The sequence below is a fragment of the Leptidea sinapis genome, chromosome 17 (assembly GCF_905404315.1).
Source record: "Leptidea sinapis chromosome 17, ilLepSina1.1, whole genome shotgun sequence".
NCBI lineage: Eukaryota > Metazoa > Arthropoda > Insecta > Lepidoptera > Pieridae > Leptidea > Leptidea sinapis.
In genome coordinates, this window is record NC_066281.1 from 12,253,104 (window position 1) to 12,268,916 (window position 15,813).

Here is a 15,813-nt window from a genome sequence, read left to right on the forward strand (position 1 = left end):
TGTAGGTGTTTACCGGCTTGTTTTGGTGCATCACTGTTATGTAAGGTGACACGGAATCCTTTTTTTACTCGGCCGTGGTTGCTAACACTTAAAAGATAATTCAAAGTGTGTAATATATAAAATCTAGAGACAATTATCTATTCTTCGTGATTTTCGAACTTACAGAATTATAAGAATCTTAAATATTATAGATATTTTGTAATGCTACATATTATATCTATATTTTAATTTATGTAAACGTTGTTTTTCTGTATCTAAAAAATCTTACGTATTTTAATTGAATGATGTGCTTGCCTGTCGTTATCAGTTTTTGAATATATCAACTAGCTGTCGCCTGTAGCTCGAAATTTAACCATAATATAAAATTTTAAGATAATATGCCGTGACTTATGTTAATAATTAATTATATACCCGCTGAAGTCCCCCGTTCAACCTCCGTTAAATGTCTCCTCTCCCTAGCTTACACTCCTTTTGTAAATATTTTGTGTAAATATATTAAAATAAATAAGATTAAGTTGTAAATATTATTTTAGTACTTATATTAATTAATTATTTAAGTATTTCTATTTGTGTATGTCGTTTATAGTCTTACAAGCATGTATATTATTTGTTTCAGATATTATTAAAAAATTAAACTTTATGTAATCTGAACACCGATTATTACCGTTAAACATAGAAGACACATACTCAAAGCTTGGTAGTCTAATCTAACGTGATTCTGGCAAATCTGTGGTATATCTTCCACAGAAGCCACAGTAGAAAGAATGGATAGAACCTTTCACCTACTTCTTTTCTATGCCAAGAGCGTTCCCAACAAGATTCTTGAAAAGGCATTTATTCTGTTCGCATTGTGTGTTAATACGTAAATATATATGTTTTAATTTCTTTTCATAAGTGTTTTGGCCTTAATAAATGATCTGTAGATATTGACAGATACACCAACTTCTTTGGTATATTTATTAGCTTATTGATAGTAAAGCATTCGATATGTTGTGGAAATGAGAGAAAGCGTCGTAAACGCGTAGATATACGTGTTGCTATTTGTGTAACAATAAAGTATAAACTGGCTCGAAGCCAAAGATACTCGATCGCAGTTCATACTATTAGAATTAAGGAAATTTGTTTAAATACGTGACGCTTTGCAAATGTTAACTTTTTAAATATTTATTTGTAAAATTGGTCTTATTAGTAATTGGTTAAACAATAATTATTTATTTACAATATCGAACAAATCTTGACTGAGTTTATTACATCGATAAATAAAAGTGTAATAATGGGGTCTAATCTTTCAAAATTAAGATGCTTATTATACTTAATAATATAAAGAAAAATATAAAAAAGGTCCATATAATAAAAAATGGGTATTCATATATAAGTCATACTTAAAAGGAATGATGATGTTAAAGTGTAATAATAATAATAATAAGTGTAACTCACCTTCGTAGAGAAGCCTCGGTCGCAGACAGTGCACTTAAAGGGACGCTCTTTGGTGTGACTTCGGTAGTGAATTTCCAGCGCAGAGTTGCAAGCGAACGTTTTGTAGCAGATGGTACACGTGGTGTTGCCGCGCACTGCACACAATCGTTATAATATTTATCAGTATGTTCGTCCTTTACACACAAGTATTAGAATGTTATTACAATGTTATCAAGTCGTTAAGCGCCCGGTGTGTTAGGTCAGAACAATATTAGGATTAACAAGAAGGATCGGAAAAGCGGACGACCGGGGCGGGCGGTGGTAAGTCCCGCTAGCCATACCTGCGGGAGGAAAGGCGAGTCCTAGCGGGCTGAATGGAGACCCGCCGAGTGCCCCGAGTGCGGCCAGTGGAGCGGGCGCGGCCGCGGGCGGAGACGGCAGCGGAGAGTGCTGCGCCCGTCGCGGCGACGACAGCGCCGCCGGAGACAGCGACGGCGACGCGCGCGGGCTGCGGCCGCTCTCCGAACCTGTCGCCGATGGGAGGGAAGCCGTTGTGGTGACAGTTTTTACTTCACATTCGGACACCGACGCGAAGACAGAGAGCGGCGAAGTTCGACGCTCCTTTAGGTCAGAGTCGTCGTCGAACTCCCGAGTTGTACTCTCGCGATAATCACGGCCGCTCTCATCGTCACTTTCGCGGGAGTCCGCCCTTCGGTCGCCGGGAGTAGACGGAGTTGGGAACGTGGGAGGTGGGATTGTGCAAAAGGGGGAATAGTCACTGATTTCAGAAATACTCGTGTTACTATTAAATGTTTGGTTATTGCTAATATCGGGAATGCCTAAATGATTCATAGGTATAGAGGAGCGGTCGCTTGTGTGCCAGCGCACATGCTGGTGCAGTAGGTTTGGATCAGAAAATCTTTTATGACAGACAGGACACTGATGTAGCATCTGAGAAGGAGGCTTTATTCGATGGACACCCATATGGGTCTTTAAGTTACCTTTAGTTGTGAAAGCGCGACCACATAATTTGCAGCGAAACGGTCTTTCCCCGGTATGAGTCCGATAGTGCATTTGTAAAGCACTTTTGCACGAAAGAACACGGTGACATACTATGCATTCATTAGGATCGGATACTTTATTGTCTATATTATCAACTAATTGTTGCAATTTTGATGTTTCTGACGATTTTGTGATTTCTATTAAATTTTCCCAAGAGTTATCATTGCTTCCAGGTCTAGGCAATAGAGAATTAAAAAACACTGGGTCGTGTGAAATATCAGATTCATTAGGAACATGAGAAATATTGTTATAAGGAGTTACACTACCTGAAGAAATACTACTGGGAGGAGAATGCGGAAAAAGTGGATAGGATGGGAAAGTACGAAGTCCCGTTGCTATTGAAATTGGTCCAGATATCGATTGATTCTTACTTGATAGATTCTCCGGCTGATCTGGATCTGGCTTCATATGCGGGCTTTCTCTCCCAATTTGATCTTCATTACTATATTTGGAATCCATACTGCATTCGTCATACGGTGAAGTTGAAGGATATCGGTCGGGTTCGGGCTCCTGCACGGGCTCGTTCTCATCAATTTCTCGCTTAGGAGATATTCGGTCTGTTTCTTCGAAACTAGAATCTCGCTGGCTCTCTTCATCCTGCGGTTCCGACTTGAATAAATCAGATGAAGGTCGAGTTGGACTATACGTCGAAGGTTTACTGAGGTCAGCGGGTGCGTCTTGTTCTTCTCGCATTGCAAATAATGGATGTTGTGGATGAGGTTTATCATTGAGTGGTCGAGGGGGAAGCAAGTCATGATGCGATGGTCTAAACATTGGCAAACTTGGCGGAAATGGAGCAGGCGCACCAGGATTAAACTGAAGTGGATGTGGTGGCATTCCAGGTATAGGTCCCGGCGAAAGCTGTGCTAGTAGGGGTGGGTGATATTTATCTAAATGTTCCGGCACTGGATTAGGGTTCATTTTTACGTGAGGAAACTTTGCAGTGTGTCGCTGGAAATGGACTTTAAGGTTTCCTTTTGTTGTAAATCGAGATCCACACACATTACATTTAAAAGGTCTTTCACCTGTATGCGAGCGAATGTGAATTTGAAGTGCTGAATCGCTTCCAAAAACTTTTCCACAATATCTGCATCTATGCTTGAAAAATGGTTCATTTCTTCCTCCACTTTTTCCGTCATATGGTGACATTTTTCCTGATTTTCGAAAAGCTAGTTCATCTGCTAGATTATTGGCTAGAAGGCCTTGTGATGCATTATCAAGTACTTCTTGAGCTCGCTTTTGTAACATTTCGAGTGTATTTGGTTCATTCAACGATGGCGGAGGATCATTGTTGGTGATGATTGCAGATGCTAGCGATGATGATATGGAACTATAAAGTGGATGTGTCATCATAGATGGAGAAGAGGTTGGAGGTTTAGGAATGGAAATCGGCTCCATTTTAGGTGTTATGTGTGTATGGGTCGATGGCAAGCTTTGGCTAGTAGGAGGAAGGGGCTCAACAGGGGATGGCTCCCGTGGCGGACGCGGCGGCGACGGTGATCGGACTGGTGTGGCGGGAGTAGTTGGTTCCTGTTCACTCGGTGGCGGACTTATGTTTTGATCATCTTTTCTTCTCGTCAATGACAACTGGGTTTGCAACTGTCGAATCAATTGTAGTTGAAATACTTGTTGGTGTTGCAATGTGAATAACGTGCTTTGTAATACTGCCAGTTCATGCAATGCAGCTTCATTATTTGCGTTATTTGCCATCGCTGTTGCTGCAAATTGTGCTACAGCAACTTTTGTATTTTGTAAAGCTTCTAGAGTTACATGCCCAGCAACAGGAAAAGGTAATCCAACTGAAGGAACATCAGCCTCTGGCACTTCAGCTTCCCCATCTTCAAGGCTGTTATTATTTTCAGCATCTTGACGGTGTCTTCTGACCTGCTCTAGTCTCTTTGTAGGGCTATCCATTTCTTCGTCCCCCGAAACAACCATGTCTTCCGGATCAGAGTGCATACGCTCTTCCCCCATCTGAATTGCTTTCTCATCACAAAGCCTCTTGTGAAATAAGAAATCGTGCAAGTTCTCAAATTGCTCCTGGCATCGAGGACACATATGCGTTTCTGGACGATCTCTGCCATCTTCAGGCATAACATTGCTTACGTCTTCCTCAGAACAAGACCCCGAACTGTCACCTGAAACAAAACAATAATATTTAGAACACGCTCTCAAACCATTAAATATTTTTGGATTAATTTCGAGCATGAGAATGGAATCCCTATCTCCATCATATAAAAAGTTAATTTCTATAAATGCTTCAATACTATTAAACGGTTCTGTTTTAATCTATTTAATTTATATGAATACTAAGTATCGATCACTTTAAAATATATCTACATTCTTTCTTATCATTTACCGAAATCTCATAAGAATGATCCCAAAAAGAAATCATATTAGGATCTGAAACTAAATATTAAATGTCCTTCTACTAAATACCTATATTGATTAATGAGTTCATATAGCTTGTTTCACATAACTTCACTAAATTAGAAAACCCATTTAAAGCCTAATGCAGAACTTATGCAAAAATGTATTGGCATATGTAGTACAGTGTTATGTAAATATCTAAGGAGTGCAGAGTTGTTTTAATTTTTGCCTACTGTATTAAGTTATTAGAATATGCAACTTTTGATAAACTTTTTAGATTCTGTTTCAAATTGGTATAAGTATATACACTTGATAAGATAGATGACTTCTTAAAATTGATCAAATTCTATACGTAAATATTATTTGCTTTACAAGTTAAGAATATCTTCCTAATGAGTTATAATGATATACAATATATACAAACAGCTTTTTATCACGTACCATATTATTAATTAGCACAATGTTTAGGCTACGTATACCTTATTAGTACTCTATAAATGAATTAATTGCTCTTTGGTATTAACTTTCAGCACTACATTCTAAGTACTTCAAATAAAGTATCAAGTTTATTATTTTTTAATTTATTGCTCCTAGCTATGAGCTCAAATACAATTTCCTAATTACTAACACTAATCGTTTTAGTTTTCACCCCAATTAAGTTGTAAATAGTCATCAAATTTTAAAATGGACATTAACTCGCCCAGAAACAGAGCAATAGGTTTCAGAAAATTGATATTAAAATATAATTCTAATTGAAAAATTATTGAATTAGACAAGAGATGAATTAATTCAAGGGTAACAACATATTTTTTTGTAAATAAGGGACGAGACGAGCAGGACGTTCAGCTGATGGTAATTAAAATTGATATGCCCTGCTCATTACAATGCAGTGCCGCTCAGGATTATTGCAAAACGAAAAAAATCTGAGTGGCACTACAACTGCGCTCGTCTCCTTGAGACATAAGATGTCAAGTGTAATTTGCCCAGAAATTTCACTAGCTACGGCGCCCTTCAGGCCGAAACATAATAATGCTAACACTCCTCACACTGGTCAATTACTACAAATTCTTATTAATATTGGCATTTTAAAATTTTAAGTACTTAAACATATATTACATTTATTAACTGCTCATATATTATAATATTTAGTGATTTTCTATTGTTTTTTATGTATATATATCTTGAGATAACTTTTTATATGTATACGTACGGGATTTGAATATATTTTAAAAAGAATACCGGCCAGATTTAAACCGCAGCGGCCTTTTTCTGTCGGCAAGCAGTCGTGTTCGAGTACTATTAATAATGTTTCGGTATCAAGGTCCCGATAAAAATTGACAGTTATTTCACATTTTTATGATTAAAAATACCATGGGCGGAATCGACCCCACCCATCAACTAAAATGAAATTTAGCTCAACTGCTGATATGTGTCTACTATGACGGCATTGCACAAATGCTTGGGGTTCTCATGGTATTTTACGTTTAAACAACACATATCTTTGACGTTTTATCGACGAGTAATTCTAAAATACCAACTCATTCAGTCATTTATCTATTCATTAGTGGACAGCGGAGGGCGGCGCATGCACACTATACTTTGAGCATTGTAACAATATACTTAAATCATTTGTTACAAATGTAAAATAAAATACACGATAATTGATAATTACAGAAAGGATTTTAATCAAATAGGGGCACCTTAAGGAACACATTGGTATCAGTTCCATGTGTGTAGTAGTCCTTTGACCTGATCCCTGATGTCGAATTATCTAATATATTTCATATATATAATCATGTATAATCACAATGCATCAGTTTTCTTGGAACTTTCTTTGACATACAACCAAACAGTGGAATTACTTTCCTACCGTGGTATTTTTAGGCAGGTATCATCATCATCTCAGCCGGAAGACGTCCACTGCTAAATAAAGCCTCCCCCAAAGATCTCCACCATGATAGGTTCTTCTCCTTAACCAACCTATTCCGGTGATTTTGACCAGATCGTCGGTCCTTCTTGTGGAGGCCTACTTACACTGCAGCTTCCGGTACGTGGTCGCTATTCAAGGACTTTATTGTCCCACCGGCCATTTATTCGTCGAACTATGTGCCCTGCCCACTGTCAGTGACGTTGGTTCTGCTATGGATCTCCTCATTTCTAATTCGATCTCGTAGGGAAACTCCGAGCAGGTAAATGGTATGACATGACCAAAATAAGTGCGTTAACCCTTAAATGTCGGAAATGCTCTTGTAATCAGCAGCGATCAAATACCAAGCCATATCGCATCCAAAATTTCTTTATCGCAAAATAAGTACCTACTTTATATAAGTCGGTTATACAACATGGCTTATCAAGGGTAATAAATAAGTTTGTATGTGAAATGTGACAAGTAACACTGAATACTTAGTACTGCACGGTCGGGCGGTTGTCACGCAATGGCATAATATCATTCACTTTAGCGAGTTGCATAGTTTCATACATATCATTACAAGAATTTACTGTATAAAGTTTATAATACCTACCTCGGAGTTTATTGTATTTGTTGGTAAATCTAATTATATAAAGACTATATTGAAATGTAGATTTTGGTTTGGATTTTTATAGTTTTTTTTAGATATCACGACCTTAAGAGAGCAAGCGGCCCATAGTCATTTAATTCCTTTTTGGCTTTAAGTATTTAAGTCTCATGGTTAATTTTTACTGCCCCGACATGACATTACGGCTGAATTTATATTATGTTTAACAATAATTATAAACAAACTACATAATATATTTCACTATCAATCTATAAGAGCTCTGCATCTCAATTTAATTCATATAATTTGCTGTGAGTTTACATTATTTAGATGCATATGTATTTGTTTGAAACATTTAAAGTGTATAAATTTCCCTTTTATTAGAATTCATTATATTATGTACTTGTTTTTTGTGAATATATCGATTTAAATACTACTTCTGTTGTTAATAAAAACATAAATATTCACGCCTTTACGCAGTATTCGAATCAATTAAGTGGTTTCGCTGTTGTAAGAATTCCCATATTCACAAACGATATTGCAAAAAATGTGTTTATAATCTGTATATATATTATGTGAAACTTTGAAAGATAAACAGAGAATTGATGATGTAATAGTATTCTTTTATTTCAGGCGATTTCGTCCCATAGCAAGCTTATTCTAATTAAATGTATACTAGAAAACCAAAACGTATAACATCCGAAATATAAAAATTATAATATTTATAACAATAAGTCTAAGTTAAGTTTCGTTGTTCTCCATGTGAACAGATATCCATCGTTTTGTGACTGGCATTCGGAAGAGATTGCTGAGCTGGTAGGATGACCGCTTCTGCATAAATTTATAGAACGAAATCAAATTCCAAACATCTATTGTATGTCACAAAAACTACATAATACCTAGGTTGTACAGAGCTTGGTGACCGATAAGTAATATATGACGTACGGACGAACGTGTAATAAAATGTAAATCGATTTATTGCAATTTTTACATAAAAATTGTTTTAGTGGCTCAGGGTGTGGATTTATAGAGTTCGCATGGCATAAACCCCTTTTACGATAACTTCTGAAACTATTAATTTTTTTTAATCTATTTTTGACTGTCACTTATTGGGTCGTTTTCAAAATTATTATTTTTATAAACATTTCTTACAGACATAAATTTTTGACATTAAACAATTCTAAGATATTGTAATAAAGTTCCAAAACCAAATTCTTTATTATAAGTGTTTATAAAATACTCAGGATTTTAATAATTATAATAATAATATTTTTTATGAAATCAGAATTATTGTTTTAAAAAAATGCGTAGAAGTATTTGTTGTTCGTAAATCCAATGAAATTACTATGGTAAAGTAAAGCGCCATCTAGCGGCGAGTAGATGAACGAATGATCTCAAAGAATGGGAAAGGGATCATCACTGGTTCTCGCCGTGGTAATGCAGGGTCACAAAAAATACAATTATGTGATAAAAATTACAAGATTTTAAGCGTGTTTTTTTTTTTTAGTTTTTTACAAAGTAAAATACACCCTTCTTATTTTGAGTAGCTCAAAACTAATAATAGTCTTTATTGTATGGTGATATTTATATGATATACTCATTTGTGTCTTTTGCGTATAATTCCGCTACAGTTATTTATTTATTTTTCTAATTTCAAGGTATTTTATTTAATTTCAACCATCCAGTGGGCGCATATAGGGGGTACGTTAGGGAAGCCTATCTGGCTTCACTTAAGTTTGTGATTATGAATCACTGTGTTATTATTTTACATGAAAAATTGTAGTACACAAGTACGTACTATAAAAATAGGAAATAGAAAATCCACATTTTTTGGGCCTTCTCAGACATATCAATATGGATGTTGAATTGAATAAAAAATACAGGTTTAAAATATTATAGGTATATTTATTTTAAGAAGATATATACGCGTTAAATTTTAAATGTCTTTAAAAATGATGTTTTAATTTGGAAAGGGTCTCAACCAAACAACAAATTGTATTGTTTAATTCATTTGCTTTTAATAACACGCACTTGTTTTTAATGAATATAAAACAATATTGTTTTGTTGTTTTATAATTAACTTTTATAGGCTAAAAGTGGCACTGGAATTTAAGTGAATGTAGCTACGTTTTTCAGTAGTTACTAATTCTGTGTTAAAATTACTTTTTATAACGGCTTAAAGAAAAAGTGTGATTAGGAATGGTTTATTCTCAGTATAAAATTATTTATTCACTTTGTGGAAAAATTTTCTTCAGGAAATGTTAACTTTTGGATTAGGCTAGAACAAAATTTATAAGACAAGCGTGATATAAGTAATTGATAATTGTAAAGATAAGAATTGCTATTATATAGATATTATCTCTCCAAGTTATTTACCTATGTTCTTCATACATGTCGTTAATATTAATTGAATTCACTGTGTTATATAAATATGATTTTTAAGAGCAATTGTACAGATTCTCGCTTATTATTTTCAACAAAAGCGATGACGATTTGAAAGTATTAATACTTGAGTTATTAATTGACATTAACTTCAGTATCCGATAGAAATTATTTTAAAGCCATTCAAGATATTTACGTTATTACAGTTCGGCCGAGTTTGATGAAATTATCATTATTAGGTAGGTATCTTTTAATATCCTAAATAGTAACTTAGGTAAATATTATATTGAAAATTTGAAAACGACGAAAATATACTATTAAAAAACAAAAAAAAGCTAAGTGAAGGTACTAAAAATGAGGGAAAAATTTCTGATGCATTAAAGGCTTTTCCTAAAGCATCTTTGGCAGTTTCTATAATTACCTACCTATGTGTGGGTTTGTATGTATGTACATATGAAATAAATTAAACAACAACTGGCTAATTTCAACACAATATTACCCAAATACGTATTAATATTTCATTGATCCATTGATCCTAGAGGTTAGGTACTAGAATTACAATTAAATGATATTTTAGTCATTTACGAATGCTAATTGTGAATTCATATTAAGTATAAGATACAATGTGTTGCGGCGTTGAACCCGCGACCTTTGTATCGGATCATCACTAATAGTCTATTGTTATAATTCAAACACAACTAAATATCTATAACACATGAAAATTGATGAAACGACAGAGCGCTCGCTGACTCGCTTAAGCGTTTGTCATTTCGTTGTTGCCACATAGCACTTGTGGCAACAACGAAATGAACAAAAACAAGTGAACTATAATTACATTGTTTATAAGGATCTAGTTGGACATGTAGGATACTATCTATATCTCATTTGCCCAGTAATTTCACTAGCTATGGCACCCTTCAGACCGAAACACAGTAATGTTTACACATTACTGCACGGCAGAAACAGGTGCCATTGTGGTATATCGTATGGCCCATAATCTAGCTGGCATCCTGTGCCAAGGAGCCTTCCACTGGTAAAACCTTCCTAAGACCTGCTTGTTACGCACACTAAAGTAATAAACCTGGCCTGTTTTAATCGGTTGTCTTGTAGAAAAGGCTCTATCTAGACGTATAAATTATCTAAGGTAGGATATTAGAACGTAACGTTGAGATGGTTAGGTCAAGTGTCGTCGTAGGACTTAGGTAGTCCCTAAAAGATACTCGAAGGACACAAAGTCTGGACGATTCTATCCATCCTGATCTTTTAGTTAAAGTTATACTTTATTTCAGGCTAGGGACCGAGCCAACCGCGTTGAGGAATCGAGCGGAGCTAGCTTACCTCTCTGGTACAAGATCGCCATAGTTTTAATTCAGAATTAGAAGCATTTTTAATTAATTACAAACATTATACAATTTTCTTTTCAATAATAACAAAACCACGTCATATCAAATAGTATCGGTAAACAGTAAATAATTTTTCATACAGTTTTTATCTAGATTGAATGATTAACATGGCTCCAACTGAAGAAAGAAGAAATGAATTTTCTTCTCATATTCTGTAGACATAATTATTTTAGTAAAAATAAAATTTATTTGCGCTATTTTGGCGATTTCTTTGGATAGCGGCCTTAAATACTTCAGATGTTTATAAAAATGCAAGCACAATAACTGAATTGGTGCATCCACTGAACCTACTCAATAACTCTTTGAAGATTTTTATGATGTTTTTACTTTATGAATTCTTAAGGTGAAACAAGTATGCATCACTTAACATAGATTGTAATAATTATATTTGTTGAGTCGTACAATTTGATTTAAAAGAGTGGCAATGAGTTTCTTGATACTTCTTTCAATAAAGCTCAACTTTTCCCGAGTCATGTTTAAGACTAGTTTTTTTTTATGGAATAGGAGGACAAACGAGAGTACGGGTCACCTGTTGTTAAGTGATCACCGCCGCCCACAATCTCTTGCAACACCAGAGGAATCACAGGAGCGTTGCCGGCCTTTAAAAGTCATCGTAAGTTGTTTAATTTATAACTACTTCATCAGTGTTTTTGAGCGATATGAATAAATAACGTTAGAATTTATGTCGAGAGGGTTTGGTATATCTGAGGAGAATTATTAGTCATTATTAAGAATGTAATTCTGTAGATCTTTATAGCGTTGCTTAACAATAAAAATACTATGGGGGTTTAACTAAGGTAGTAGTAGTAGGTAGGTGATCACCTATATTCAAATATTTTCATTGTGTGTTGGATATTTCTATCAGTTATTGAAGGTCAGCATCTGGCACCACTTCTAAAAGCTACGCCTTAGACCCGAGGAAAATGAATAGGTAGGCAATAAATTCCTCAATTACTTATAAATATCTAAATTTATAATTATAAATAGAATATTTATTCACTCCTATGTATTATAGTAATATAAGTACGCCTTGACGACCGTATGGTACCTGGTACCTACATGGAAGAGTGATGATACCTATATACCTGTGGTATCATGGAAGAGTGGTGGTACCTAAGTGTGAGCTCATAAGTAGTAATATGAAAACCATTATTATTGAATAATTTAATAATCAAATAATTCATTCATTAATTTAAATTTCTGCGCCTCTATATCTTTTGCCCAAAATCTCACACTTAATCATGTTTTTCTGTATACTTCAAGAGTTAGGTACCAATTTTTTTTAGATGGTACCCATGTATAATCTATTCCATATTCGGCGGCTATTTCGGTTGGAAGGGCGTCGTAACTAGTGAAATTACTGGGCAAATGAGACTTAACATCTTATGTCTTATGGTGTCGAGCGCAATTGTGGTGCCGCTCAGAATTTTGGGGTTTTTCAAGAATCCTGAGCGGCACTGCATTGTAATGGCAGGGCGTATCAGTTACCATCAGCTGAACGTCCTGCTCGTCTCGTTCCTTATTTTCATAAAAAAAATCTCTGCGCTTCGAAGACATTTTATTAAAAATTATACCTCTTTATAATAAGAGTAAGTAGATAAAAAAATATTATTATTAGCAAACTGAATTAATATTAGATGGTATTAAATTAATTATTTACTAGTTATTTATGTAAATCGCGGAAAGAAAATATAAATTAAGATTATAAGACTGTTTCTTCGACGACATTATCTTAACAAGACTTGGAACTACATAAAAATATAGAATTATTTACATTAAATCTACAAACCTATGTATGTTTTCGTTTTTACGACTGAATCATATCAACTGATTAAAATATTTTACATGAAAACGAATACATTTGCTTATCACATTGATTTTTCAACTTTCACCACGTTTTAATGTCTATTTAATGGCGTTATTGAGTAAAACTTTATGGTTTAAAGCTAAGTTTCGTAGCAATTTCCATAAATGTTTTCATTGAAATGCGAGCTAGACCGTTACACAAAACATTTGTAATAATCCCGGATAATCTTGCGGTAAGAACTCTAAGTGTCTCATTCGAAGCAAGCTAGTTTGTAAGAAGAAGGATTAGTGGTGTCTGTTTGTCGCAATTTTGGTGTGATTTCTATGCACCGCGGCCGCATCAAAGCAAATCGCAAACAAATGACGCGCGCCTTACGCAGAAACTTAAAAAAAAATGTTTGCAACAAACAAGTCTCAAACCTTTTCATGTTTCATGATTATATTCATAGCTTCGCCACACGGATGTCTTTTTAGACTTTGTTTATAAAGTAAGGTAAGTGGTAAGTTATGTCTTTATTAAGAAAACATAACACAAGGCTGATTTTTGAGAGCAAAGTTACGAATTCGTATATATAAGTGCTCGACAATAATTATCAAAAAAAATCAATTTGTCACTGTTTTTTTCTCATGAACCTATAGTATTAGGTATTTAATTTAAAATAATATAATAATATGTATTTTGTACCTTGAGACATAAGCCAAGACATAAGTCTTATCAGCGTGATAATTTCACTAGCAACTTCAAATAATGCAAAAACTTTGTGCTTATATACTACTGCTCGGCTGAAAAAAGCGCCTCTATGGATATCTTGTCAAAATCCTTTTCAAGGTATCCCGTCGGATATTTATTTTAAATACAACTGAACAAAACTTATATTTTTCAAGTTAATAAAAAATTATTTATCGAGTATTGAGGGCTCTTGAGTATAATAATATCCATAATATGAATATTTATATTTAATATGAAAATAGATGTTAATTAATACATTTACAGAAAGTATTCAACATTAACACCAAACGTAGTTAATTACTATTCATCATTCAAGGTAAATGGACGGCAATTATTTATAGTTACTAATATTTCATTTGAATAAAATATAGCTTTTAAGTTGTTTTTGATAAGACACTAAAACAAACACAAGTTTTCAAACGCTCTTCGCTTTAATCAGTCACAGATAAAACGCACAGAAATTTTAATAGAGCGACCATAACGAGTGTGCCGGTCATATTAATAAAATTTGACTTTGTGTCCTTTTTGACCAATAAATAATATACAGGCACTTAAGTTATATCTAGTTTTTTATGTAATCGTAACAATAAGTTATATATGACTTTTATTTATTCGAATCTGACGGTAAATTGAATAAGATGTAATATTTGAATCTACTTTGATATATTTGCTGTTTAATATAAATTATTGAGACTTATATTTTACGAGAACAAGGCTTGATCTGTCTTCATTCTAATTTATTTGTATTTCAATAATATATTAGTTTATTTATATTTATTAAGAGGTCTAAGTTAAATCTTTTCAGTTAATATTTATTAATACGTTACTGTTAAATAACTAAATAACAACGCTTAAATGATCGCTATCTATGGTATTGTGACAAATTTAATGTTATTTTATATTACGACGAAAAAAAAACGAAAAACAATGACATATAGGGAGTGTGCATTTTTCTGCTTGAACAGGAAACAAAATCTCAAATCAATTTATTTAAAGCAGTTGTAAGCTTTCTTTCATCAGAATTTTAGTGTTCGGACAATGGACTTGTGAGATTTGATTTTTCTCACCAATCAAAATGCAATCATGTAACGATTGTTTTAATTATATTAGATTGTTAATTGTGTTTGATTTTTGATCGAGATTTTAGTTGAAATTTTTGATTGTCAAGATTGAAAATTAGTTTTAGTTTTAAGAAAGAGATTGTATATTTCTGAAAATTTTCTCTTTTTCTTTAAAGAATGAGTTTTAAGAGGACTTTTTTCGCTTATTATGATGAACGCTTCATTAAGTCACACAACACTGTACTCACCGCGCTGCAGACGTAATTCTAAGTTACGATATTTGTACACTTTTTGCTGAATGCCAAACTTGGCAGCCGATAACTGCATCATTGCGATATCAACCAAACTTATAGAACTATAACAACACGGGCTGTACTCCTGAGCCGAGTGTGGCCGGTGATAGGACGTGAGGTAAGTGGTAAGTACCGATGGAGACGCGGCGGACGCAGGAGGGTTTGACGCGAGGCATGGTGCTGTTGGCTCAGTGGTCGCGGCGCATGGCTCGCTGCTAGAGGCGCGGGTCACAGACACTCGCGGGGCCGGCTCGGGCCGGTGCGTTGCGTACGGGTCGCGGGCGGACACACTGCGACGTGCGCTCTTCTCGCCGTCACAAGCGGGACTGAGCGAGGCTAGGCGGGTGCTGCGAGAGGGGGGCGCCCGGCGGGGGTCGGGGGGGACGCGCGCGCGCACCAGGTACTCGGTTATGACAGGGAGGCGGGGCCCGGCGCTGCTCATAAATCAAACTTCGCCCATTCGCACGCGCTCACATCCCCCCCTTCGTGATATTCCATATTCGGGGCGGGGCATATTTCATAATCATAACGCCTCATATTCATAAGTGACGTGAGTGCAGTCTCTCGCGAGCCCCGCGGCCGGTGGGCGGGAGTCCGCCCGCTAGATGGCGCCCCTCACTCCGCGACACGGCGCCCGCGAAGCCTCCCACACGCGCTAATTGAAGCTACACTTTGTAAGTTATAATGCTTTGTTTGAGTATAACTTTCCTACACGTTATGCCTTCATACAGCTAGCTCATAATAGAAGGTATTTTTTACAAAGTTAAGTAACAT

The 15,813-nt window shown here is 35.2% G+C and overlaps 1 protein-coding gene across 5 annotated transcripts in view; it reads right to left on the reverse strand.

The window, feature by feature from the left end:
* LOC126968894 (homeotic protein spalt-major-like) overlaps positions 1–15,351 on the reverse strand; it is a 32,259-nt gene extending 16,908 nt beyond the window's left edge. For 2 of the 5 annotated variants that reach the window (XM_050814042.1, XM_050814040.1), the window contains exons 1-4: positions 14,995–15,130; positions 2,850–4,616; positions 1,758–1,943; positions 1,438–1,571 (exon numbers count right to left, since the gene is read on the reverse strand). In XM_050814042.1, coding sequence (XP_050669999.1) covers positions 1,438–1,571; positions 1,758–1,943; positions 2,850–4,616; positions 14,995–15,076 — 2,169 coding nt within the window. In that variant the 5' untranslated portion in view covers positions 15,077–15,130. Of the gene's footprint in view, positions 1–1,437; positions 1,572–1,757; positions 1,944–2,849; positions 4,617–14,994; positions 15,131–15,172 lie in introns of those variants that run through there. The other 3 variants (XM_050814044.1, XM_050814043.1, XM_050814041.1) reach the window with 2 other exon arrangements.
* Positions 15,352–15,813: the final 462 nt, after the last annotated feature.